Source organism: Capricornis sumatraensis, chromosome 1 (assembly GCF_032405125.1).
Source record: "Capricornis sumatraensis isolate serow.1 chromosome 1, serow.2, whole genome shotgun sequence".
Classification (NCBI taxonomy): Eukaryota; Metazoa; Chordata; class Mammalia; order Artiodactyla; family Bovidae; genus Capricornis; species Capricornis sumatraensis.
Window position 1 is genome coordinate 236391498 of NC_091069.1, and position 27117 is coordinate 236418614.

Sequence of the window (27117 nt, forward strand, 5' to 3'; positions counted from 1 at the left end):
ACAAAATAACAGACCAAAAGGAAAAACCATTACTCTGGTTGCATGGCTTTTCATTTGTATACAGAGCCAAATGTCACTGAACACCGCTCCCTTAGGAATTGTAACAGACACTTCAGGCAGGGGTTTGGGGCTTCATGAAGCACAATTTCCACTAATATACACACAAGGTAGAAATTACTCTGTCATGTTGTATGCCACTTGAAAATCTGCAGTTTAGAGATACTGATGAACACAGACATTAAGTAGAGATAGCCTAGCTCTATTGGAGAAGGCAATGGCAACCCACTCCAGTACTCTTGCCTGGAAAAGCCTGTGGACGGAGGAGCCTGGTGGGTTGCCGTCTATGGGGTCACGAAGAGTTGGACACGACTGAGCAACTTCACTTTCACTTTTCACTTTCACGCATTGGAGAAGGAAATGGAAGCCCACTCCAGTGTTCTTGCCTGAAGAATCCCAGGGACGGGGGAGCCTGGTGGGCTGCCCTCTATGGGGTCTCACAGAGTCGGACACAACTGAAGTGACTTAGCAGCAGCAGCTCTGACCTGAGTTCTTCCTTTGGACTATTCTAAGTGTCCTGAATAGTAAAACTTTTAAAAAAGTATATAATCTGTATGTTCTCATTGATGAAATATTGAAAATAGCAAATATTTATTTATAGTTACTTTTGAACCAAATTTATATATTTCCTTCCAGCCTTAATTTGTTCCTTTCATTTTTGTCTTCTAGTTTTGTTGAGATATAATTGACATACAACACTGTATAAGTTTAAGGTGTACAACATAATGATTTGAGTTACATACATCATGAAATGATTACCACAGTAGGGTTAATGAATATCTGTTATCTCATATGCATATTTGCAGATATTTTCTAAAAGCTCTTTAGAGTGCCATGTTTTTTTTTTCTTCCCCAACCAGATGGAATTCAGGAGCTTGGTTCCTGACAAGGGTGGAACCTGCATCCTCTGCAGTGGAAGCTCTGATTCTTAGCTGCTGGACCACCAGGGAAGCCTCCCAGCTTCTGTTTTTAGATGATAAATTTTAATATTTCAATACAAATGATAAGATTATATTGAAATAACTGCTAAATGATTTAGCAGTTATTCTTTAGTAATTTTTAGAATTACTTTAGAGAGATCTTTTACATGAAATGATAATGATTCAGATAAAATAACCATGTTTAATAAATGGAGTGCTATACTGTTCAGTTTTTCAGTGTTCAGTATAATGGATACTTCATTGTAAATCAGTCAATAAGTAAGGCTGATAGACATGGGGGTACAGAAACCCAGATAAATCAAAATCCTGTCACTTGTCTGTGATTAGAACCTGCAGGTTTAGATAGTAAATGTGTTCATGATAAGTGCACTACCCCTTCCAGTTTTTTTTAATGATCATTAACTAGTCTTCTAGCTATATCCTATAATAGTAAAGAAATAAATATTGAGTAAATGCTGTTCCATTTAATATTTTTTAAAATTCCCTTTCAATTTCTACCAAATTTTTTCCCCATGATTTTCTAGGAAGTTTTTGTCTGAACTTGTTCATCTGTATGAGGTCGATGTTGGTTTCTGCTTATCACTTTATTGAAAGAAGTAAAATCCAGTAGTTCTGCTGGCACATTGCTAGGGAAATTGAGAATGTTTAAACCCCTTCCTCTCTTTCTGCCAGTGAACAATTGACAGGATATGGGTTTGTAATTATAGCCTAAGGGCTTAGTTGAGCTAATTGTCACTGCTGAAGTTCCTTTGCCCTCTGATAGCTTCCTTGAAAAGTTGTTTTCATAAGTAGTTTCATGCTTGTCTTCAGCCTTTGATCATTTGCTTAATGCTCAAACTAAAGAGCCATACCTGACAGAGGCAGGGTCTTGTGCTTGCTGAGCCAGGGTAAGCCTGTGCTACAGTAACCCTGTGAAGGGTTGTTGTGCTAGGGCAACCCTGTGAAAAATATTTCCTTTAAGGAAGGAGAGGGAAAAAGGGTAAAGGCAAAGAAAAAATCATTATAAAGTATGTTAATTGCTTGGAAAAAAAATCTGACTTTGGTCTTGGCTGTGTCTCTGTGTTGCCTAGATAATTTACGTAATTTCTCTGGGCCTTAGTTTCCTAATTTTTAAAATAAGAAGAGCCTGCCATTCCTAAGGTACCGCCTAACCTGAAACCATGAGTTACTTCTCAGGTTGGACACTCGGGTGTGATGCTCCTTATAAGATAAGGGTGCCTTAGGGGAATAGGAACCAAAACACATTTATTTTTATACAATTATGTAGCAGTAATTTAATTTTCTTCAGAATATCTTTATAAAAGATTTATCTGATACCAGTTGGTTTGGTACCTTATTTGTTTTAGATCAGATAAAGGACATACTATTTTTAATTTCAGCACATCACATTTTGAGAGTATACCCCCCTCTCTCAGTACTTAGCTTAAAAGTGTTGTGAAAGTGCTGCAACTTACACTGTGATTTTAGGTAGACTACCCCATCAGTATGTTTACTGAGGGTCTTGAAAACTAAGAGCCACTTATACTCACCTTACATTACTCTCATCAAATAAGGGGCTAAAGTCTTATTGACTTAAGAGTTTCTTTTGTTGTTCAAGAATTAGCTGAAAAGAAAATGGCCAAGTATAAGAAACACTATTAATTGACAAGTAGAAATGTATGAGAAATTTTGTTCATTACTGTTCATTCAGTTCAGTTCAGTCGCTCAGTCTTGTCTGACTCTGTGACCTCATGGACCGCAGCATGCTGGGCTTCCCTGTCCATCACAACTCCTGGAGCTTACCCAAACTCATGTCCATTGAGTCAGTGATGCCATCCAACCATCTCATCCTCTGTCATCCCCTTTTCCTCCTGCCCTCAATCTTTCCCATCATCAGAGGTTTTTAAAATGAGTCAGCTCTTCGCATCAGGTGGCCAAAGTATTGGAGTTTCAGCTTCACCATCAGTCCTTCCAATGAACACCCAGGACTGATCTCCTTTAGGATGGACTGGTTGGATGATCTTGCAGTTCAAGGGACCCTCAAGAGTCTTCTCCAGTTCCACAATTCAAAAGCATCAATCCTTTGGTGTTCAGCTTTCTTTACTAGTTCAACTCTCACATCCATACATGACTACTGGAAAAACCATAGCCTTGACTAGATGGACCTTTGTTGGCAAAGTAATGTCTTTGCTTTTGAATATGCTGTCTAGGTTGGTCATAACTTTCCTTCCAAGGAGTAAGTGGCTTTTAATTTCATGGCTGCAGTCACCATCTGCAGTGATTTTGAAGCCCAGAAAAATAGTCAGCCATTGTTTCCACTGTTTCCCCATCTATTTGCATGAAGTGATGGGTCCAGGTGCCAGCAATTTTTATTCCAGCTTGTGTTTCTTCCAGCCCAGCGTTTCTCATGATGTACTCTGCATATAAATTAAATAAGTAGGGTGACAATATACAGCCTTGACGTACTCCTTTTCCTGTTTGGAACCAGTCTGTTGTTCCATGTCCAGTGCGAACTGTTGTTTCCTGACCTGCATACAGGTTTCTCAAGAGCCAGGTCAGGTGGTCTGGTATTCCCATCTCTTTCAGAATTTTCCACAGTTTATTGTGATCCACACAGTCAAAAGGCTTTGGCATACTCAATAAAGTAGAAATAGATGGTTTTCTGGAACTCTGTTGCTTTTTCTACGATCCAATGGATGTTGGCAATTTGACCCCTGGTTCCTCTGGCTTTTTTAAAACCAGCTTGAACATCTGGAAGTTCACTGTTCACGTATTGTTGAAGGCTAGCTTGGAGAATTTTGAACATTACTTCACTAGCGTGTGAGATGAGTGCAGTTGTGCGGTAGTTTGAGCATTCTTTCGCATTGCCTTTCTTTGGGATTGAAATGAAAACTGACCTTTTCCAGTCCTGTGGCCACTGCTGAGTTTTCCAAATTTGCTGGCATATTGAGCACAGCACTTCACAGCATCTTCTTTTAGGATTTGAAATAGCTCAACTGGGATTCTATCATCTCCACTAGCTTTGTTTGTAGTGATGCTTCCTAAAGCCCACTTGACTTCACATTCCAGGATGTCTGGCTCTAGGTGAGTGATTGCAACATTGTGATTTACTGGGTCTTGAAGATCTTTTTTGTAAAGTTCTTTTGTATAGACTAGATAAATTGTGGAGATCCCATTAATCCTTTGAGAAACAGTAGGAATTATTCTAGAGCAGCGATTCTCAAACTGGGCAGTGTGAAATGCCTCCTATAAGATGCTTCTGAAATTTGTGGATGGTGATTTTGTTATTCCTGTTATTACAGTGATTGGGGGAGGTACTACTATTACGTAATGGTTAAAATTCTTCTTATTATCTGATCCTAGATCTCAACTTTATTTACATAAAGAAATAATACAAAGTAGTTTTTCATGATTTTATTACATTAATTTTGGAAGATAGAGATTTTGAAAATCTCTGGCACCGGTGGCTTTTGTGGCATTTAATCAGTCTGCATTTGTAGTTGTCACATCCATGGTGATTATATGTAGAGATTCAAACCTCTGACGACTCTATTGTGCACATAATGGTTATGTCCAGTTTTTTACATAGTGAAGTACACATTTTTATTTTATTTCTTCTTTGTATTATAATTAGAAGATCATATGGGTTTATTTTGAAATCAAGTATATATGTATGTAAATCATATTAATAATTTCATTTCAGGTTTTTAAAGTATTTGTAAATTACTTAAAAAGTACTGAACATGAGGACTGAAAACCATTCTCTTAGGTAGTATTTACCTTGAAGTACTTTGAAAACCTTGAGAACTGGTTTAATAAAAGTACTTTTATTAAAGTGACACACAAGTACAGTGTTAGGCTGTAATTACATACTGTAGGTTTCTCTGGAATATTTACAGTGTGACAAGCATTCTAGCTTAGTTATTAGTAAATGATTAATATGAAAATATCAAGGTAGAAATTTATATACCTGGATGTAACTTTTCATTAGGGTTCACCTTCATTATCTGCAGAGGTTAGATTCCAGGAGCCTCACAAATACCAAAATCTGCCCTCCTACTATATTCAATATTGTATGATAAACCATAAAGGAAAAGCATATGTAAAAGAATGTGTGTGTGTGTGTGTGTGTGTATTTATATGTATAACTGAATCATTTTGTTGAATGGCAGAATTTTGCACAACACTATAAATCAACTATACTTCAGTAAGATGTATTTTTAGAATAAGAAATTGAAGATAGGGGAATTGATTTTGGAGACTGGTGTGATGTTGCTTTAGTAAGCAAGGACCATGGTGAACTGTAAAGCTAAAGGATTAAACTTTATAATGCATTTTGAGATGGCAGGAAAAAATATTTCATCATTGCAATTTATAATATTTTGCCAGTTTTTAAATATTTAAGGCATTATGATTGTTAAATATAGCATATTCTGAAGTAAAATTCTGCTTTCTTTTCCTCTATATTAAAAACAGTGGTTGTCGGTTGACACCAGGTTGGGAGTTCCCTAATCTAAATTTAATAGAAGATGCCATTTTATGGAATAAACAGTTCTATAGTCACACATTAGTTGAAAATACATAATTTTTGGTAATAGCTGTAACATTATTAGAAGTGCGGCACAGAGGGAATACAGTACTTGGTAAGACCTATTTCATGTTTCTCTTCACATGACAGGTATTTATGGATTGGAGACAGATGGTACTAAGCAATCGAAATTCTGTATGTTGGGACTTCGCAGGTGGTTTGGTGGTTGAGAATCTACCTTGTAATGCATGGCACCCAGGTTTGATTCCTGGTTGGGGAACTAAGATCTCACATGCGGTAGACCAAATAAGCCCACAGGCCACAAGTTACTGAGCCCATGTGCTCCAAAGCCAGTGCTCCACAAGAGAAGCCTGTGTGCCTCAACAAAGAGCGTATGTAGTGCATGAAAGACCCAGGAAATACCTGCCCAGTCCCACCACCCCCATCCTCTGCCCAGCCCTGGTGAAAAAGTGATATCTATTTCGAAGCTGTTTATGGTATTCATTATACTAGGCACTGAAAGACCACACTGATGGCCACATAGTTCCTTTTTTCCTGTCAAGCATGATATAAATTGCATTTTTAATGGGACTTCCCTGGCAGTTCACTGAGTAAGTTTCAGTGCTTCCACTGCAGGGGGAGTGGGTTCCATCCGTGCTCAGGGAAATAAGTTTCTGCATGCCGTACTTTGGGGTAAAGAAAAACAAACAAACAAAAAATCACATTTTTAATGATAAAATATATTTGGTCTACTAATGATTTCCATAGAATTTGAATTCATTAATTCATTCAGCCAGAAGTAAGTGTTTATTGAATTGGAAATAGCAATAAACTGGGAAACTATCCCATAGCAATGAATTTTAGTATAGTGTACTCCTTCACTGACACGGATATGCCCTGGTACTTGGGTGCACAGAGGAGTATTAGGGACAGATTCTGAGAGCCTAGAATTGTGAGAGTTGGTCGGGATGACATGCTGGGGAGAGGAATGATAGATTTAAGGTAGAAGGCAGGAAAGAGTATGAGACCTGGTGGTAAGTGTCAGCAGTTCTGCAGGGCAGGATTAAGGATAGTACGTGTGGGAGTTGAATGACAGATCTAGAAAGAAGGGAAGGCAGGGGCCCAAGAATTCATTCCTGTAATTCATTTTAGATGTGACTACTTCATCAAGAAATTCTTAAATCTACCATGGTGATTTTCCCTTTAATAACTGAGAAGTTTAGAATTTTGAATCTGGGGAGTTGGTGCTGTTGGGGAGGCTCAGGAATCCTCATCATTTCTAGTTGCTGGTAAGGGTGAGGTTTCAGAGTTTTTGTTTTTATAGTTTTGTGCTCCTATATTACTATTGATATTCCTCAGGTGATTTGGTTTCAATTGTGAGAATCTTGCCAAAAATCTATGCTAAAGCAACCAGGGGACTATACAGGTTTATCTTGATTATAATTCTGTTGTTTTATAAACCCATCTCAATTTTAAATGCTAACTTGAGTTTGTCCTCTCAGTTTTTATTGACAACTCCTGACTCTCGTATGTATCCTGGCTCTTGGTGTTCAGGAGATAGCTTTTTCCTGTTTGTCTTTGCATGGTGTTACTTGAATATAAGCAAAGCATGGTCTTTAAAATTTGATGTAGAATGTTTTCATTATGCAGATGTTTCTTGAATATCTAATACTTGCAAAGTTGAGAAGCTCCTCCACTGAAAACAGTTTCTAAGGCTGTTCTGCATTGATCTGTGTAAAGCATTTCCAGGATCATGTCTGTTAATGGCATCTTGTAGTAACTTTGTGTGGTTTTGTTCTGGTCTGTGAAAGTTATCAGTTTAAAATTACTAAATATAGTGATTTCACTATATGCTGTGGTGAGAGACAGTCTTTTAAAAAGCTTGGCACAAGATGTCAAGGAGCTTACAGTCAGGTAATGTGGTTTAATATGGTGAAATGTCTCACACTTTCTGGTGCTTTATCAGCTATTATGGTATATTATAGTATCATCGCTCAGTCGGTGAAGACTCTGCCTGCAATGCAGGAGACCCAGGTTCAATTCCTGAGTTACGAAGATCCCCTGGAGAAGGAAACGACAACCCACTAAGTATTCTTGCCTGGAGAATCCCTTGGACAGAGGAGCCTGGCAGGCCTGGAGAATCCCATAGACAGAGGAGCCTGGCAGGCTGCAGTCCTTGGGGTGGCAAGAGTTGGATACAACTTAGCGACCAAACCACCACCAGCAGTTATTATGTAGAGTGTAGAGTTGGGCTCATCCTCCAGAGTTGGACCCAAGTTTGGACTCATTGGAAAAGACGTTAATGCTGGGAAAGATTGAGGCAAGAGAAGGGGGTGACAGAGGATGAGATGGTTGGATGGCATCACTGACTCAATGGACGTGAGCTTGAGCAAACTCTAGGAGACAGTGAAGGACAGGGAAGCCTGGCGTGCTGCAATTCATGGGGTTGCAAATAGTCGGACATGATTAGTGACTGAACAACAACAAATGTCTCAGACTCCTTTTCTGGTGCTTTAGCAGTCATTATGTACAGTGTAGAGTTGGGCTCCCTCTCCAGAGTTAGAACCAAGTTGATATCCCAAGACCGCTACTTTTTATCCATGAATGAGATCTCAAATTATCTAAGTCTTAGGTACTTCCTTAAGGAGTAGTAGTATTACCACAGGGTAGTAGTCAGGATAAGATATAGTAATGCATGTAAAGACTTTAGTAGAATCCTGATACATAGGAAGTACTTACCTTTAGTGTTATAAATTCCATTATCCCTTGAGCTTTTTAAAAAATTACTGTAGGAGTAGCAACAATAGTATTTGGTCTTAAATTCATTAAACAATTACAAATGGCTACTATGTGTAATCACTTTTGGAGAAACAAAGTAGTTGAATATATATAACTCACAGCTCGAAAGAACTTTTGGTTTTTTTATTCAAAACAAACCTTGGGCCTATTATGGTTGGGCATTCTTTACTCAGTTTTCATAACCATGATATAATGTCGTTACTGCTGTTTTCATCATTTCACAGGTAAGGGAACTTAATTAGGAAGAAGATAATGTGATTTGCCCAAGACATCTTCATTATTGAGTGATGGAGCCAGGTTTACAACTCAGGTGTTAGACTCTGAAAACACAATCTTTAATTATTGTCTGTTCTGTCTACAGAAATAAGGCTGGCATGTCTGAAAGATTCAAAACCTTTATCACAGTGGCAGTGTGCTGGATCTAGGCTATGACGTGTAAGAGTTAAGAAGGAGGGATCAGTAATGGCTAGGATGTTGAGGGGAGGGAGAAAGCTGTCCTTGCAGTGTGTCAGGCACTCCGTTTTAGCTCCTTCATTGTCACAGTGTTCCCAGGAGAAATATTTTAGTATGAATTTTTTTTTTTTTTTTAGTTATTGAAGCCTCAAGAAGTTTAAGTGACTTATAAAATATCAAATAACTGATAAATGGTGTAGATGGAATTTAACAAAACCTTTTTGTTATGAAAAATAGCAAACATATACAAAATCAGAGAAGTAATACAGTGTACTCCTCATGTCCCAACCTCAGTCAGTACCAATGTTTTGCCTCTCATTTTATCTATTTCTCTCATTTTTAAAAACGGCTTTATTGAGGTATAGGCTTCCCTGGTGGCTCAGATGATAAAGAATCTGCCTGCACAAGTCAGGAGACCCAGGTTCAATCCCTGGATCAAGAAGATCCTTTAGAGAAGGAAATTTCAACCCACTCCAGTATTCTTGCCTGGAAAATTCGATGGACAGAGGAGCCTGGTGAATTACAGTCCATGAGAGCACAAAGTTGGACACGGGACTAACATTTACTGAAGGATAATTGACTTAAACTACACATATTGAAAATGTGTAATTTGACGTATGTACATATCCCTGAAACCATCATCTGACAAGATCATGAGCATATCCATTACTCTCAAGAGTTTCCTTGTGTCCCTTGGTAATCCTCTTTTACCTCTTCCTGCTTCCTGCCACCTCATGCAAATAGTTGACTCATTGGAAAAGACCCTGATGCTGGGAGGGATTTGAGGGCAGGAGGAGAAGGGGACGACAGAGGATGAGATGGCTGGATGGCATCAGCGACTTGATAGACATGAGTTTGGGTAATCTCTGGGAGTTGATAATGGACAGGGAGGCCTGGCCTGCTGCGATTCATGGGGTCGCAATGAATCAGACACGACTGAACCACTGAACTGAACTGATACCTTCATATCATTAGGTATATATTTAGAAGTGGGATGACTGGATCATATGGTAAATATATGTTAAGAAACTGCCAAACTATTTCGAAAGTAGCTCTGTTTAACATTCCCATCAGCAGTGTATGAAGTTCCAGCTCCTCTCCCTGTCTGCCCTTGGCATGGTTGGTGTTTTTAATTTTAGCCCCTGTAAGATGTGTGTATCGTATTGTAATTTTAGTTTATATGACTGTTATTAAGCCTTTTTGCCATCAGTCTATCTCCTTTGATAGTTTCTGTTTAAATCTTTTGCCAATTCAAGTAAACTGAGTTTTTCTCTTATGATTGTATATTGAGAGTTCTTTATGTATTCTGGATACCAAATCTTTATATGGTTTGCAAGCACTGTCTCCCTTCTGTGGCTTATCTTTTTATATTATAAACAGTGTCATCCTTAAGGGCAGAAGGTTTTAGTTTTGGTGATGTTCATTTTATCAATTTTTTGTTTTGTGAATTGTGCCTATGGTATCATATTTAAGAACTGTTTGCCTAATCCAAGAGCACAATATTTTCTCTATGTTTTCTTCTAGAGGTTTTACAGTTTCAGTTTTTACATTTAGACCTACAATCCATTATTAGTGGTATGAGGTATGAATTGAGCTTCATTTTCTTAGCTTATGGATGTCTAGGTATTCCAAACTAGAATAACTAGTTGAAACACCATTTGTTCAATTTGTTTATCATGAAATTACCTTTATGTCTTTGTTGAAATCAGCTGCCCTTTCACGTTTTAAAAAATGGAATAATCTAAAGCACATGCCAAGGATAATTACATTTTATCCCGATGTATATTTATTATTCATCTGACTGATAAAGACTGATTTTTAGAAACATAACAAGCATTCTATTATTATACCTCACACAATGAAGGTTCCTTAAAATCATCTAATATTTAATTCGTATTTTAATTTCCCAGATTGTTTCAAAGCAGCCTTTAAAGTTGACCAGTAAAGGGCCTTTCTCTATTATTATTGTCTCACAGTTGTATATATGTGATGTGTTTCAGTCCACGGATGTCATTATTGTTTTTGATGACCTAAATGCTTTAAATTGGATCTTGTCTCTTTTGACACAAGATTTGGATTTTTTGAATAAATGAGATTTGAGCCTTTTTCTTTCCTTTTTTTTTTTTTTTTTTCTTTTTTAACTTTAGTGCCCATGTTCTTCTTAGGATTATTGTTGTGTTTTCTTGAAGGAAACGCTTAAAACAGCTGAGACTTAAATGGCCCACTTGGAGGGTGCATTTGTTGGAAAACTGGTTTGGTAAGGGGAATCTCAACATATCTGTGAACACAAGTCTAGCCAGCAGGAGGCAAAACTTGTGGCGTAAGAGCCTGGACTGTGGAATTGTTGGAGAAGCAAAGGAAAACAGGCTAGAGTCATAGGGCAAAAGGCCTTGGCAGCTGGTTTGTGGGATTTGATTTTTTTAATACTTTGATGATGGGTCATGGATCGAAGTTCATGACATTTTGTTTCTCACATCGATTGATAGAAAATTATTTTTGAAAGAAAGCTCTCTTGATTCCCACTTTTCATGGAGTTTGCCAAGAAAAACTTGGCTGAAGAATCCAATATCAATCCTCTAGGATTCTCTGGAGAGAATCCTCTGTTGAGTGGTCATTAACTGAATTTCTCAGGACCCTGTACTTCTTAAACCTTTCATCTTTTACATGTCATATAGTTATGTTGAATTTGAGTCAGTATGGTATATATACATAATTCATGTAGTGATACCCAAAAGTATTTTAAGTAATGTGGCTTAGTCTTGCTTAATTTAATTGGCCTCCTGTTATATTATTGGTTGTATTGAAATCCAAGGACTAATTATGGGTTGGTGGGCTTTATCACGTTTTAGTATAAAATCTGGTTTATTAATTCACTGAGTTTTACCTACTGATTTCTAGAGCCCCATGGTTATGAATGTGCTTCTACTTCATGATGCCTCCTGCTATGGCAGACGTCCTTGACATCTGGGCAGTGGACTCACAGATAGCGTCTGATGGCTCCATACCCGTGGATTTTCTTTTGCCCACTGGGATTTATATCCAGTTGGAGGTGCCTCGTGAAGCTACCATTTCCTGTATTAAGCAGGTATGTTACTAGGTGAGCTTTCTATAAATCTAGCTTACTTACTTTATCACTTGGAGGATATATTCCTCCGTTTTAGAATGGTATTCATGTAAATCATATGATGAATTTAAGAGAAGTTTGTAAGTTGCTATATTTTAAAGATTTCAATCCACATTTTGTCTTGGATCTTCTTTTTGGTTTATATGTGTATAGACACACAGACACACAGACACACACACACACACACACACACGGCTTCCCTGATAGCTCAGTTGGTAACAAATGCAATGGTTCGATACCTGGGTTGGGAACATCCACTGGAGAAGGGATAGGCTACCCACTCCAGTATTCCTGGGCTTTCTTTGTGGCTTAGTGGGTAAAGAATCCACCTGCAATGCAGAAGGGTTCAATCGCTAGGTTGGGAAAATCGCTTTGAGAAGGGAAAGGCTGCATACTCCAGTATTCTGGCCTAAAGAATTCCATGGACTGTATAGTCCATGGGGTCGCAAAGAGTCGGACATGGCTGAGCCACTTTGAATTTCATGTGTGTGTGTGTTTCTGTATGGGTATGTATATATATATAAATAAACAAATTCATTCTGACTCCTACTCACTTTTAATTAAAAAAAAAATCCATGTGTGATACCTGAATTAAGACACACTAGCTTATGTCGGCTAGTTTGAAAGACTTGTTCAGATTATCAAAAGGAATTTGACATTGTCAGAGAAAGTTTTAAGGTAAGGTCTTTGTACTTATTGTCTTTGAATTTGTCACTTTTTTTTTTTTTTTTAAATAAATGTGACTTTTGGTTTGTCGTTTCTTTTCTCCTTTTCGTTCCTTTTGTGTTCCCCTTCTTCTGTCCCATCCCCACTAGTTTTCATGGTCACTCTCGGGGAAGAAGAGGTTTTCTGCTGTTTACTAGATTCTGCCTCCCCACCCCCATATGAATGGTATGTCCTCACTTGAAAGCAAATTCTTTCATATAACAAGGCTTGCCTGTTTGTTGGCTAATTTTTTTCAACTGAATTGATGAGTGCTGTTTGATTTGTAAAGACTGTGACTTTTAAGTGAAATTATTTTTCTAACTCTCTCTTAAATGTATTTCAAATAGCTGAACCCAATATGGAAGCCCAGTATAGGACTGTGATCTTTTTAAGAAAAAAGTTTATGACAAAGTACTAGAGTTGGAACAGCCTCTCAACTGTTTTCCAAGCTGCTTCATTGGGGAGCCATAAAAATTCTAGAACTGTATGATCCCTGAAGTGAAAAAAAATTCAAAATTGTTTTAGGCACCTGACAGGTGCAGAGAGTACATTTATTTTTCTAGTCACCAGTGACAGGTATGGATGACTGTGTCTATAGCTGAAGCTTAATTAACTATTGAAACTCATCTAAAAAATTCTTCGGCGCTCAGCCTTCTTCACAGTCCAACTCTCACATCCATACATGACCACAGGAAAAACCATAGCCTTGACTAGACGGACCTTAGTCGGCAAAGTAATGTCTCTGATTTTGAATATACTATCTAGGTTGGTCATAACTTTTCTTCCAAGGAGTAAGCGTCTTTTAATTTCATGGCTGCAATCACCATTTGCAGTGATTTTGGAGCCCCCAAAAATGAAGTCTGACACTGTTTCCCCATCTATTTCCCATGAAGTGATGGGACCAGATGCCATGATCTTTGTTTTCTGAATGTTGAGCTTTAAGCCAACTTTTCCCTCTCCTCTTTCACTTTCATCAAGAGACTTTTTAGTTCCTCTTCACTTTCTGCCATAAGGGTGGTGTCATCTGCATATCTGAGGTTATTGATATTTCTCCTGGCAATCTGGATTCCAGCTTGTGTTTCTTCCAGTCTAGCGTTTCTCATGATGTATTCTGCATATTAGTTAAGTAAGCAGGGTGACAATATACAGCCTTGACGTACTCCTTTTCCCATTTGGAACCAGTCTGTTGTTCTATGTCCACTTCTAACTGCTGCTTCCTGCCCTGCATACAGATTTCTCAAGAGGCAAGTCAGGTGGTCTGGTATTCCCATCTCTCAGAATTTTCCACAGTTTATTGTGATCCACACAGTCAAAGGCTTTGGCATAGTCAATAAAGCAGAAATAGATGTTTTTCTGGAACTCTCTTGCTTTTTCCATGATCCCAGCGGATGTTGGCAATTTGATCTCTGGTTCCTCTGCCTTTTCTAAAACCAGCTTGAACATCAGGGAGTTCACGGTTCATGTATTGCTGAAGCCTGGCTTGGAGAAGTTTGAGCATTACTTTACTAGCATGTGAGATGAGTGCAATTGTGTGGTAGTTTGAGCATTCTTTTGCATTGCCTTTCTTTGGAATTGGAATGAAAACTGACCTTTTCCAGTCCTGTGGCCCCTGCTGAGTTTTCCAAATTTGCTGGCATATTGAGTGCAGTACTTTCACAGCATCATCTTTCAGGATTTGAAATAGCTGAACTGGAATTCCATCACCTCCACTCACTTTGTTTGTAGTGATGCTTTCTAAGGCCCACTTGACTTCACATTCCAAGATGTCTGGCTCTAGATTAGTGATCACATCATCATGATTATCTGGGTCGTGAAGATCTTTTTTGTACAGTTCTTCTGTGTATTCTTGCCACCTCTTCTTAATATCTTCTGCTTCTGTTAGGTCCAGACCATTTCTGTCGTTTATCAAGCCCATCTTTGCATGAAATGTTCCCTTGGTATCTCTAATTTTCTTGAAGAGATCTCTAGTCTTTCCCATTCTGTTGTTTTCCTCTGTTTCTTTGCACTGATCGTTAAAGAAGGCTTTCTTATCTCTTCTTGCTATTCTTTGGAACTCTGCATTCAGATGCTTATATCTTTCATTTTCTCCTTTGCTTTTCGCCTCTCTTCTTTTCACAGCTATTTGCAAGGCCTCCCCAGACAGACATTTTGCTTTTTTGCATTCCTTTTCCATGGGGATAGTCTTGATCCCTTTCTCCTGTACAGTGTCACGAACCTCATTCCATAGTTCATCAGGCACTCTATCCGATTTAGGCCCTTAAATCTATTTCTCACTTCCACAGTATAATCATAAGAGATTTGATTTAGGTCATGCCTGAATGGTCGAGCAGTTTTCCATACTTTCTTCTTCAATTTAAGTCTGAATTTGGCAATAAGGAGTTCATGATCTGAGCCACAGTCAGCTCCTGGTCTTGTTTTTGCTGACTGTATAGAGCTTCTCCATCTTTGGCTGCAGAGAATATAATCAATCTGATTTCAGTGTTGACCATCTGGTGATGTCCATGTGTAGAGTCTTCTCTTGTGTTGTTGGAAGAGGATGTTTGCTATGACCAGTGCATTTTCTTGGCAAACCTCTATTAGTCTTTGCCCTGCTTCATTCCGCATTCCAAGGCCAAATTTGCCTGTTACTCCAGGTGTTTCTTGACTTCCTAGTTTTGCATTCCAATCCCCTATAATGAAAAGGACATCTTTTTTAGGTGTTAGTTCTAAAAGGTCTTGTAGGTCTTCATAAAACCATTCAACTTCAGTTTCTTCAGCGTTACTGGTTGGGGCATAGACTTGGATAACTGTGATATTGATCGGTTTGCCTTGGAGACGAACAGCGATCATTCTGTCGTTTTTGAGATTGCATCCAAGTACTGCATTTCGGACTCTTTTGTTGACCATGATGGCTACTCCATTTCTTCTGAGGGATTCCTGCCTGCAGTAGTAGATATAATGGTCATCTTAGTTAAATTCACCCATTTCAGTCCATTTTAGTTCGCTGATTCCTAGAATGTCAATGTTAACTCTTGCCATCTCTTGTTTGACCACTTCCAATTTGCCTTGATTCATGGACCTGACATTCCAGGTTCCTATGCAATATTGCTCTTTACAGCATCGGATCTTGCTTCTATCACCAGTCACATCCACAGCTGGGTATTGTTTTTGCTTTGGCTCCATCCCTTCATTCTTTCTGGAGTTATTTCTCCACTGATCTCCAGTACCATATTGGGCACCTAATGACCTGGGGAGTTCCTCGTTCAGTATCCTATCATTTTGCCTTTTGATACTGTTCATGGGGTTCTCAAGGCAAGAATACTGAAGTGGCTTGCCATTCCCTTCTCCAGTGGACCACATTCTGTCAGACCTCTCCACCATGACCCACCCATCTTGGGTTGCCCCACAGGCATGGCTTGGTTTCATTGAGTTAGACAAGGCTGTGGTCCTAGTGTGATTAGACTGACAAGGTTTCTGTGAGTATGGTTTCAGTGTTTCTGCCCTCTGATGCCCTCTTGCAACACCTAACATCTTACTTGGGTTTCTCTTACCTTGGGCGTGGAGTATCTCTTCTCGGCTGCTCCAGCAAAGCATAGCTGCTTCTCCTTACCTTGGACCAGGGGTATCTCCTTACTGCCACCGTTCCTGACCTTCAGCATGGGATAGCTCCTCTAGGCCCTCCTGTGCCTGCTCAGCCACTGATCCTCGGGTTGCTCTTCCCGGCCGCTGTCCCTGGCCTCGAGCATGGGTGGCTCCTCCCAGCTGCTGCCCCTGGCCTCGGGCTCGGGGTGACTCTTCAGGGTTACCACCCCTGGCCTTGGGCGCGAGGTGGCTTCTCCCGGCCGCCCCTGACCTCAGTCGTGGGTGTCTCCTCTGGGAGTGACTTAATCAGTAGCAAATAAAATTAAAATTAATCAGAGTGATTTTTAGGCACATAATTTTTGGTATTAAGTATATTCACAATGTTGTCCAATTCATTAAGTTAAGTCACTCAGTCATGTCCGACTCTTTGCGACCCCATGGACTATAGCCCACCAGGCTCCTCCGTCCGTGGGATTCTCCAGACAAGAATACTGGAGTGGGTTGCCATTTCCTTCTACAGGGGATCTTCCTGACCCAGGGATCGAACCCAGATCTCCTGTATTAGAGGCAGACCCTTTAACCTCTGAGCCACCAGGGAAGCCCCAATTCATTACCACTATCCATTTCTAACACTTTTCATCATCTAAACACAGACTGCGTACTTACTAAATAATAAACTTCTGCTCCCCTAACCCCTGGTAATCTCCATTCTAGTATTGATTCTAGCTACCTCATGTAAGTGGAATCACACAACAGTCAGCCTTGTGTCTTGCTTTTTTCACTTAGTCATACTATTTTTAATTTCATTCATGTTGTAATATGTGTCCAAATTTCTTTCCTTTTTAAGATTGAATATTATTGTATTGTATGGATATACCACATTTTGTTTATTCATTCATCTTTTGTTGGTCATTTTGGTTATATTCAACTTTTAGCTATTTTGAACAATGCTGTTCTAAACATTGATGTTTAAGTTTCAGTATGAATCCTTGTTCTCCATATGTTGGATCATATGGTAATTCTGTTTTAACTTTTTAAGAAACTGCCAACCTTTTTTTTTATAGTGGCTATACCATTTTACGTTCCCACCAGAAATGCACAAGGGTTCCAGTTTCTCAAAATGCTGGCCAGAACTTATTTTCATTTTTTTAAAAAAATAACCCTTCTTCTGGTTGTGAAGTGATACCTCATTTTAATTTTTATTTGCATTTCCCTAATGGCTAATAATATCATGTTCTCTTCATGTTCTTGTGGACTTTTTTTAGAATTTTTTGTTCAAGACCATTGCCCATTTTCTAATTCAGTTGTTTTTTTGTTGTTGAGTCGTAAGAGTTCTTCATGTATTCTGGATGGTAATCTCTTGTGAAATATATATTTTGAAAATATTTTCTTCTATTCTGTGGGTTGCCTTTTTACTCTCAAAATAGTGTCCTTTTATACAGAAAAGTTTTAAATTTTGATGAAATCAAATTTACCTATTTTTTTCTTTCCTTCTTTTTTGCCTAACATTGATTTTTTCTGTTTTATGTAACTGAATCTGAGGTTTGGCCATGATTTTCATTTTTGAGCTGTTGGCTTTTGTCCTGGTTGCAATTAAAATATGTAATCCACCTTGTATTTGTATAGTGACCTTCTTTTATAGGATCAGTTAGGAGAATTCAGAGATGATGAGAGATTGATTGTGCTCGTCCTGACAGGGCAATCATAGTTAATGGAGATAACTCTGGTGAACAGAAAAGAATTCAGGACAGAAATAATGTAAATTTTGTGTGAAAGTGATAGATGATACATACTTTAAATGTTCTTTTTTTATTAGAAGTTGTTTATGTTTACAAGAATGCTGAATGTGAAAGTCTTCATTGATTCTTGCTCTTAATAGATACTTACTTTTAATACTTTAGTTTCTTAAAATGTATTTTTAAAATTATACCATTATCTTATTTTATAAGAGGCGGTTAATACTATTCGTATTCTCTTCCAATTTGCTGTTTTAAAAGAAACCAACTGTGATATACCTTGTATACTTTATGCATTACCCCGTTTGTCTATCTTATTTTCATAGTTCTGTAATATTCTGTAATTCATTTAACCAAACCAGTATTGCTAAACATTTGGCTTGTCCTCAGTTTTTGAGTTTTCCAACAAGTTCTACAGTGAGCATCCTTGTAGATATGTCTTTGTACATTTGAACAAGTATTTCCATTTCATAAAATGTCTGATTTTTTTTCTGCAGATGTTATGGAAACAAGTTACCAATTACCCAATGTTTAACCTCCTTATGGAAATCGACTCCTATATGTTTGCATGTGTGAATCAAACTGCTGTATATGAGGAGCTCGAAGATGAAACACGAAGACTCTGTGATGTCAGACCTTTTCTTCCAGTTCTCAAATTAGTGACAAGAAGTTGTGACCCAGGGGAAAAATTAGACTCAAAAATTGGAGTCCTTATAGGAAGAGGTAATTTAAACAATTCTTAGTATGAATTTAATGTTTGTTGCCAGATAAATCTATAAACATGTAATAAGTACTCTCTATAACATTGCTTTGCAAGGAGTGGTCTATGGTATTTATGTTACCAGTGTTAGATAGAGTAAAAACAGAAATCAAAAATAAATCTTTAGAAACTTCTCTAACAATGTGATATTGCCACAAAAAGGGCTTTTAAAGTTTCTGTCTTTTTCTTTTCCAGTGACTTATTTTTTTAATTTATTATTGAAGTATAGTTGATTTACACTGTTGCATTAATTTCTGCTGTACAAAGAATGATTCAGTTTTATATACACATACATATAATACATACATTCATTTGCACATTCTTTCCCATTATGATTTATCATAGGATATTTTATATAGTTCCCTGTGCTACACAGTAAGTAGGCTTTGTTGTGTATTCATTCCAGATATAATAGTTTGCATTTGCTAACCCCAACCTTCCAGTTCATCTGTCCTCCACCCACATCCTCCTTGGCAACCATAAGAATCTTCTCTATGAATCTATTTCTTTTTTGTACATAAGTTCATTTGTGTCATATTTTGGATTCCGCATATAAATGATAACATATGGTATTGTCTTTTTCTTTCTACTTCATTTAGTATGATAGCCTTTCGGTCCATCCATGTTGTTGCAAATGGCATTATTCTTTTTCATGGCTGAGTGTTCCACTGTGTATATATACCTCATTTTCTTTATCCATTTATTGTTGATGGTCATTTAGGCTGTTTCTTTGTGAATTGTGCTGCTCTGAATACATAGGGAACCATCTATATTTTTGAATTACAGCTTTGGGTACATGCCCAGGTGTGGGATTGCTGCATCATGGGCCAACTCTGTTTTTATTGTTCTGAGGAACTTGTATTCTATTTCTTTCACAGTGGCTACACCAATTTACATAGCCACCAACAGTGTAGGAGGGGTCCATTTTCTCCACGTCTTCTCCAGCATTTATTATTTGTAGACTTCTTAATGAAGGCCATTCTGACTGATGTGAGGTGATACCTCATTGTACTCTTCATTTGTGTTTCTCTAATAATTAGAGATGTTGAACATCTTTTCATGTGCCTTTTGGCCATCTATATATCTTTGACTTCTTTTTATTTTATAAAAGTATTGGTTTTTGTCAGATTGGAAATCAAAAAGTTGTTCCTTTGCCTCAGTTAGTTTGAGAAGCCCTTTTCTAAGAGATGCATCCTCAGTTTCTTGTGAACTACCCCCTGAAGTATGAACATAATTTATACGCAGCTCTCTGTGATAATTGAGACTTTAAGGTGATTGATAAGTTTCTATAAGTTTTACTTCATAAGTAAAATTATCTTTTAAGTAGAAGTTATTTTTATAGCAAGTCAAGTCCATATTCTTTGCATATTAAATCCAGGGAAAATTGTGAATAACACAATGTGGAGCAGTCACTCTTGCTCTAGTAATCTTAGGTGTTTACTGGACCAGTGGTATTCTGCCTTAGACAAGATATTAACTTGAATTACATACTACAAGGGATTACTGAGGTAATTTTGTTGGATAATCCAATTTGTAACTGAGGTAATCCAATTTGTTGGATCTGGATTGGCTGCCTATATTGATCAAATTCAGGGTCATTTCAGTTCAGTTGCTCAGTCGTGTCCGACTCTTTGCGACCCCATGGACCGCAGCACGCCAGGCCTCCCTGTCCATCACCAACTCGCAGAGTTCACCCAAACTCAGTGTGCATCGAATCAGTGATGCCATCCAGCCATCTCATCCTCTGTTGTCCCCTTCTCCTCCTCCCTTCAATCTTTCCCAGCATCAGGGTCTTTTTCAGTGAGTCAACTCTTTGCATGAGGTGGCCAAAGTATTGGAGTTTCAGATTCAGCATCAGTCCTTCCAGTGAACACCCAGACTGGTCTCCTTTAGGATGGACTGGTTGGATCTCCTTGCAGTCCAAGGGACTCTCAAGAGTCTTCTCCAACACCACAGTTCAAAAGCATCAATTCTTCAGTGCTCAGCCTTCTTCACAGTCCAACTCTCACATCCATACATGACCAATGGAAATACCATAGCCTTAACTAGATGGACCTTTGTTGGCAAAGTAATGTCTCTGCTTTTGAATATGCTATCTAGGTTGGTCATATCTTTCCTTCCAAGAAGTAAGCGTCTTTTAATTTCATGGCTGCAGTCACCATCTGCAGTGATTTTGGAGCCCCCCAAAATAATGGCTGACACTGTTTCCCCATCTATTTCCCATGAAGTGATGGGACCAGATGCCATGATCTTACTCCAAATTCAGGATACTATAGTACAATTCTTTGTAAGATACTTTTCTTTGATCTTACCCTGTAGTTAAAATTCTGATGATTACATTGGGGGACTAAATTCTCTTGAGTGCTTAGAACAGAAGCTTATTGATTTATATGTGACACTCTGTTTTTTAAAAACGTTTGATTATTTCAGATTATAACTAGTTTGCTTTGGCAGTAACTTTTTTCCCCATTAAGTAGCTTTGTAATTGTATACCTTACAGATCTTTTGAAAATATATTGATAGCTTCAGTAGAAAGCATTCCTATTTTCTAGAGCTTCAAAGATTTTTTAAAAACTGTAGTCTCCATCAGAAGTTTTTCCTTTGAGTTGAAGAGTATATATAAAAGTAGAAAGAATAAAAAATCACTTATTGTCTTATCCAGAATAAGAATATCCCCTGATAATATTTTGATACAGTGATTTTTAAGGGTTTTATAGTTGTTAATGAAATACTATTTGTCTGTATTTTTCTGCTGATTTTTAGACAAGCTGAAATATTTGATAATTCAAAAGGTTCACGTCACAGATAGAGTTAACATTTATCAGTTAACATATAGGTGTCTTTTTGAGACTGACCATCTTTTGAAAACTTAGATCATTGTGTTCTATTTGGATTTTGATCTCCAAAGCATATGGATTCATGAGCCACCATTATGTTGATCTGTGCTTGTCAGATTTATCATATAAAAATACAGGAGATTCATGTCATACTCTTATTGCCAAAAAGTCATTCACTATCTAAAATTCAAATAGAAAGGACGTATTTTTTTAAAAAATTTGACAATTCTAACTTTAGCACAGGGATCTAATATATATTAGAATTGAATTTTTCTTTCTTTAAACAATGCATCATGTTTTATCTGGTATAAAGCTTATTGTACAAAGGTTTTATTCAGTATGTTTTGCAACTTGAATGATAAGTTTTATATACTTCAGATCCTCAATACTTTAGGATAGCTAGCATTATGATTGTATACAAAAATTCAAACACTAACGTTCATTTACGAAGTTGAGTAAATCTGTTTTGATGTTTTAGAGTGAATTTCCACTAAATACTCAACAAGTCAAGTTTTGCAGTTGCTGATTTGTATGTGATGACTACAACCGGGACTTGGTGAGGTCATGCCTCCTGGGAAAACAATAAACAATTCTTTCAGTTTAACTTGAGGAGCGAGAGTTTGCTGCCTCTTCCTCCTCAAAGAAAAGAATAGACCCTTTACAGACATAACTGCCCTGATGGGTCTAAAAATACCTTTTCCTGAAAAATGATATGACTAATCATTGTATTTTCTCTGTATTCTAAATAATTATTTACAGCTTTGATGCTGGGGCTCTGATTATTCTCTGTAGTGAAGGTACTTGTCACTCTTTCCTTAATTTCTTCAAACACCCAGCAGTAAATCTTGATCAGAGAATTTTGTCAGCATTCTGATAAAGGTATCTGAACACTTCCTTTTTCCCCTTAATATTCCTTAAAATGACGGAAATATATAGTCCAAGGATTTTAAAGGTATCTGTAGTATGTAGAAATTGTTCATTCAATGCTTTTTAATATAAAAAATTCTATTTGATTGTAAACTATACAGTACTCTTAAGATTTAAGCTTTGCTATCAAATTTTCATACACAAGACACATAGGGAATTAACTAGGTTTAAAATTACTCAGCCTAGCTTTTTTATTTTTGAAAAAGATTCTATTTTTAAGAAATCTTTGTGGGAGTTCCCAAATTCAGGCTTCTACAGTTTCTTCTTTTTAAAAAAAAGTTTATTAGAGCATAGTTGATTTACAATGTTGTGTTAGTTTCAGGTGTACAGTAAAGTGACTCAATTATACATACACATATAGCCACTCTATTTTAGATTTTTTTCCCATATAGACCATTACACATTACTGAGTAGTGTTTCCTGTGTTATATAGCAGGTTCTAGTTGCTTATACATTTTATATGTAGCAGTGTGTATATGTCAATCTTAACCTCTCAATTCCTTCCCCCCTGCCCATCCCCCAGTGACCATTACCATAAGCTTGTTTCTACATCTGTAATTTCATTCCTTTACATATAGCTGTCCAGTTTTCCCACTTATTAAAGAGTCTTGTCTTTTCTCCATTGAATATTCTCATCTCCTTTGTCACAGATTAGGTGCCCATTCATCAGTTTCTTAAAATACGAATTCTCAGAGATTGGGATTTAGTGAGTCTGAAATAAATGAAAGAAATGTGTACTTTTCAGTTGACTCTCATAGTTTTATGGAAAGAGTTCTATATTTGTAATATATTGAAAAAAATGACCAAAATGATAGCATTGCAATTCAGCAGTTTATTTTGAGTGGTTTTACTTGAGAACCATAGCAGTGAACTTAGGTGATGTTGACTTTGCTGCTCTGAGTCGAGGAGGGTCACCTCTCTCAGCTAGGTAAGACAGGAAGATGCTCTTAAACTGAGATTTCAGTGCTCATTAGGAGTTGACCAGGTGAATGGGATTGGAAGAAGGAAAAGCAAATGAGAATGGCATATGTGAAAGATAGTCTATTCAAGGAATAAAAGAAATTGACTATGATTTGTTGACGGGGACAGCCAGGATAAGCAGGAAGTTCAGAAAGGCAACCAGTTTCAGAGTATGCAGGCCTATCCAAGTCATATAAAAAGTAGAGAACTCATACGAGCACTTGGGAAGCTATTGGAAGGATTTAAATAGGGGCATTACAGCATTACATTTTCAGTTTAGAAAAATTATTCACATTGGGGAATGGAAATGGATTGTGAGAAGATCTAACAAAAATCAAATGATCTACCCTTTATCTACTAAAAAAAAAAGTCATGTCAAATCTACTTTATAAATGTCTCTACCTACTTCTTATAGATCCTGTAGCCATTAACTTAAATTATGGTTCCTTCATAACTGATTTAGAGTAATTTGTTAAAGTATCCATGAAATTACATTTTACCCTCAGGATTTTACCTTTGTTGTATTATGCAACTTAAAACATTTTTTATATTTAATATCACAAATCAATGCTAATATTTTAAAAATGATAACTTTTAATGTTAGTAGACAATGCTGATAAGTGTGCTATCAAGGTAATACTCATTGACATATATATATTCAAATGATACAATTTTTTTTTTAATATGATATTGGTTGTGTTTTGTGGAATCAACAGTAACAACTTGCTTTACTGTGCTTCCCTCTCCAACACTATAAAATGTTGTTAATATTATCTCAAGTTTCTTTCCAAGGCAAAAATGTATACATATTCTATATTCTTTCTTTTGAATTTGCATAAAAGGAATCTTGTGAGACCCATTCTGTCCCTGCTGTGTAAATTTAATATATCTGTGACCTTTCCCCCTAATAACAGAACATTTTATTCATTTTATCACTTGTACCATTGTGGCATTGCTGTATGGGTATACTTTAACTTTTTAAACCATGTCTTAATGATTATCTTTAGGTTATTTCCAATTTCTTATTTATAATAAAGCAACAGGGAACATTTGTTGCTCAGTTGTGTCCGACTCTTGGCTGCAGCACACCAGGCTTCCCTGTCCATCACCAAGTCCCAGAGCTTGCTCAAACTCATGTCCATCAAGTTGGTGATGCCATCCAACCATCTCATCCTCTGTCATCCCCTTCTCCTCCCACCTTCGATCTTTCCCAGCATCAGGGTCTTTTCAGGTGGGTCAGTTCTTCACATTAGGTGGCCCAGAGTATTGGAGTTTCAGCTTCAGCATCAGTCCTTCCAATGAATATTTAGTACTGATTTCCTTTAGGATGGACTGGTTCGATCTCCTTACAGCCCAAGTGACTCTCAAGAGTCTTCTCTAACACCACAGTTCAAAAACATCAATTCTTTGACCCTTAGCTTTCTTTAAAGTCCAACTCTCACATCCATACATGACTACTGGAAAAACCATACATTACTATGGAAAAATTATTTCCATAGGTGTGTGGAAAATAACCACTCAAATTTGAGAACATAATATTTAATCACAGCTTGCCAAAGTAAAGAAACTTTGTGTTTGGCAGTAACTCAGAGTCAGGCAGGGGAGTCGTTTAGTTTCATTCTGGAGAAAGTGGTTGACTTTCCTGTTTGCCTGATTAAGAAGTGGGCGGTGGGAAGCTGGAGGTAGGCCCAGAAGAAGCTAGGCATCTTCCATGATTGGTTTTGGGAGCATATTTGACTTTCACTGGTTTGTCCTAAGTCTCCTGTTGGAATTCCAGGTCAAAATGTGTGTTTGTATGTGTAATTTTTAATAAATTATTAAATATGCTCATTTCTCTTCTACCCCTTACAGCTCAAGGTTTTATCAAAGTGTTTGCCAGTCTGATACGTAAAAATTAATGTACATATAAAAATGTGTACATGTTCAGTTTATTTTAAATTTCTAGAATTATTTATTAGAATAAGTATAAGCTATGAAAAAGCTGTTATATGTCACTTCATGGCAGAAGTAACTCAATTACATACAACAAAGAATTTTATATTTATGAGATTTTTTACTAATTGATATACTGTAACGATTGTTGGAAAGTCACAGTAAACTAAAAGTTTATAAAATTTAAGTTTACTGAGTTTTCAGTAATAGCTTGACTTTTAGGCTTATTTGTAACATTTTCAGATTCTTAGCCATTGTTAGATATTTTAACTGTATTTTGATTTGTAAAGAAAACATGCAGCTCTTTTCAGGTGTAGTTTTAAAATGGTAGTGTGAGTTTCAGTGATTATCTTTTTTTAATTGGTAACCAACTATATTTCTTTAAGCGGTTTCAAGTTTGTCCTCTTTTGAAATCTTAATTGTATGTTCATCTTCTATACATGAAATTCATTATTTTATCTTGAGTATTCTTATGTTTCATAATATTTTCCTGCCTAGTTTTTTTTTTTTTAATTTCATAAAAATCGAGCGTCCAAATTAGCTTTCCTTAAGTTATTTTGTATTTTCTTTATTGTTAGGTACTCAAAATGACACCTTTAAAATTTTTGTTTAGGTCTGCATGAATTTGATGCCTTGAAGGATCCTGAAGTGAATGAATTCCGAATAAAAATGCGCAGATTCAGTGAGGAAAAGATTCAGTCGCTTGTGGGATTATCTTGGATGGATTGGCTAAAGCATACCTATCCACCTGAACTTGAACTATCCATCCCTGAAAATTTAGAAGATAAACTTTATGGAGGAAAGCTCATTGTGGCTGTTCATTTTGAAAATTGTCAGGTAGTATTATATTAAGAAATACTTTATAATAAACTTGTGAATTTTCCCAGAATGCAGCACCAATCTTAGAGGAGGCTGTTGCTCACCTAGTAAACACTGTCGAAGATCATTTTAGACTTAAGATGGAAATATATTTTAGGATTAGGTATGACAATCTAAAGTGACATATCCTTTGCACACATACAGTTTTTTGATGCATTTTTGTCTATATCAGGGTCCAGAAACTGCAGTGTTTTTGAATGGTTTTTAAGGTTATGTAGAAAACTCAAAACAATTTTGAAGGGATGTTAAAAAGAAAGAAAAGGAAGAATATGCAATAGAGACTCATTTTTTGTCAGTAAAGTCTAGTTCTTTAGAGAAAAAGTTTGCCAATCCTGGTTGTAAATAATGTAGATATAATTTAATGTAGATATAATTTATTTTCTCATGTTGTTTTTCTCTTGTTTATAAAATGAAAGATTTGATCAAAAGAGCGCTTTTTTCTATTTTCTTAATTTTGCATTCTATGAATATGTGATCTAAGTGCTGATATGGAATTGGGCATTATAATAGAGAATATATACAGTTAATCTGTATCTGAATGTTCATAGAATTTCACAAGCTAAATTCTGTTTCTCCTTTTGTTTCAAGTATACTTATTTTATCATTTAGGCTCTGGCCTTAGAATTAGGGTATGAGAGCAGGGATATTTTGTTTTGTCCTTCAGTTACTATGATAAAAATGACAAAACCTTTATCAGTAACTGTTCTATATTGAGGGCTTTCCAGGTGACTCAGTGGTAAAGAATCGTGCATTGTTGAAAGAGCTGAAATAGGAATTTCACTGTTAGAAGGTAATTAGAATCTAGCTTGAAAATACTGACTGTGGGCTATTTGTGAAATCTAGGTCAGTCTGAATTTCATCACATATGGGTCAAATCTCTACTAGATATATAAATTTTAATATGATCGTTATTATGTGTACATGTGTTAGTCACTCAGT

The 27117-nt window shown here is 36.9% G+C and overlaps 1 protein-coding gene across 1 annotated transcript in view; it reads left to right on the forward strand.

Moving 5' to 3' along the window:
* The first annotated feature begins 11671 nt into the window (after positions 1 to 11671).
* PIK3CB (phosphatidylinositol-4,5-bisphosphate 3-kinase catalytic subunit beta) overlaps positions 11672 to 27117 on the forward strand; it is a 100836-nt gene continuing 85390 nt past the window's right edge. Inside the window, exons 1-3 of the mRNA XM_068969740.1 lie at positions 11672 to 11842; positions 18381 to 18606; positions 25913 to 26136. Of these exons, the coding sequence (XP_068825841.1) occupies positions 11672 to 11842; positions 18381 to 18606; positions 25913 to 26136 (621 nt within the window). The remainder of the gene's footprint in view (positions 11843 to 18380; positions 18607 to 25912; positions 26137 to 27117) is intronic.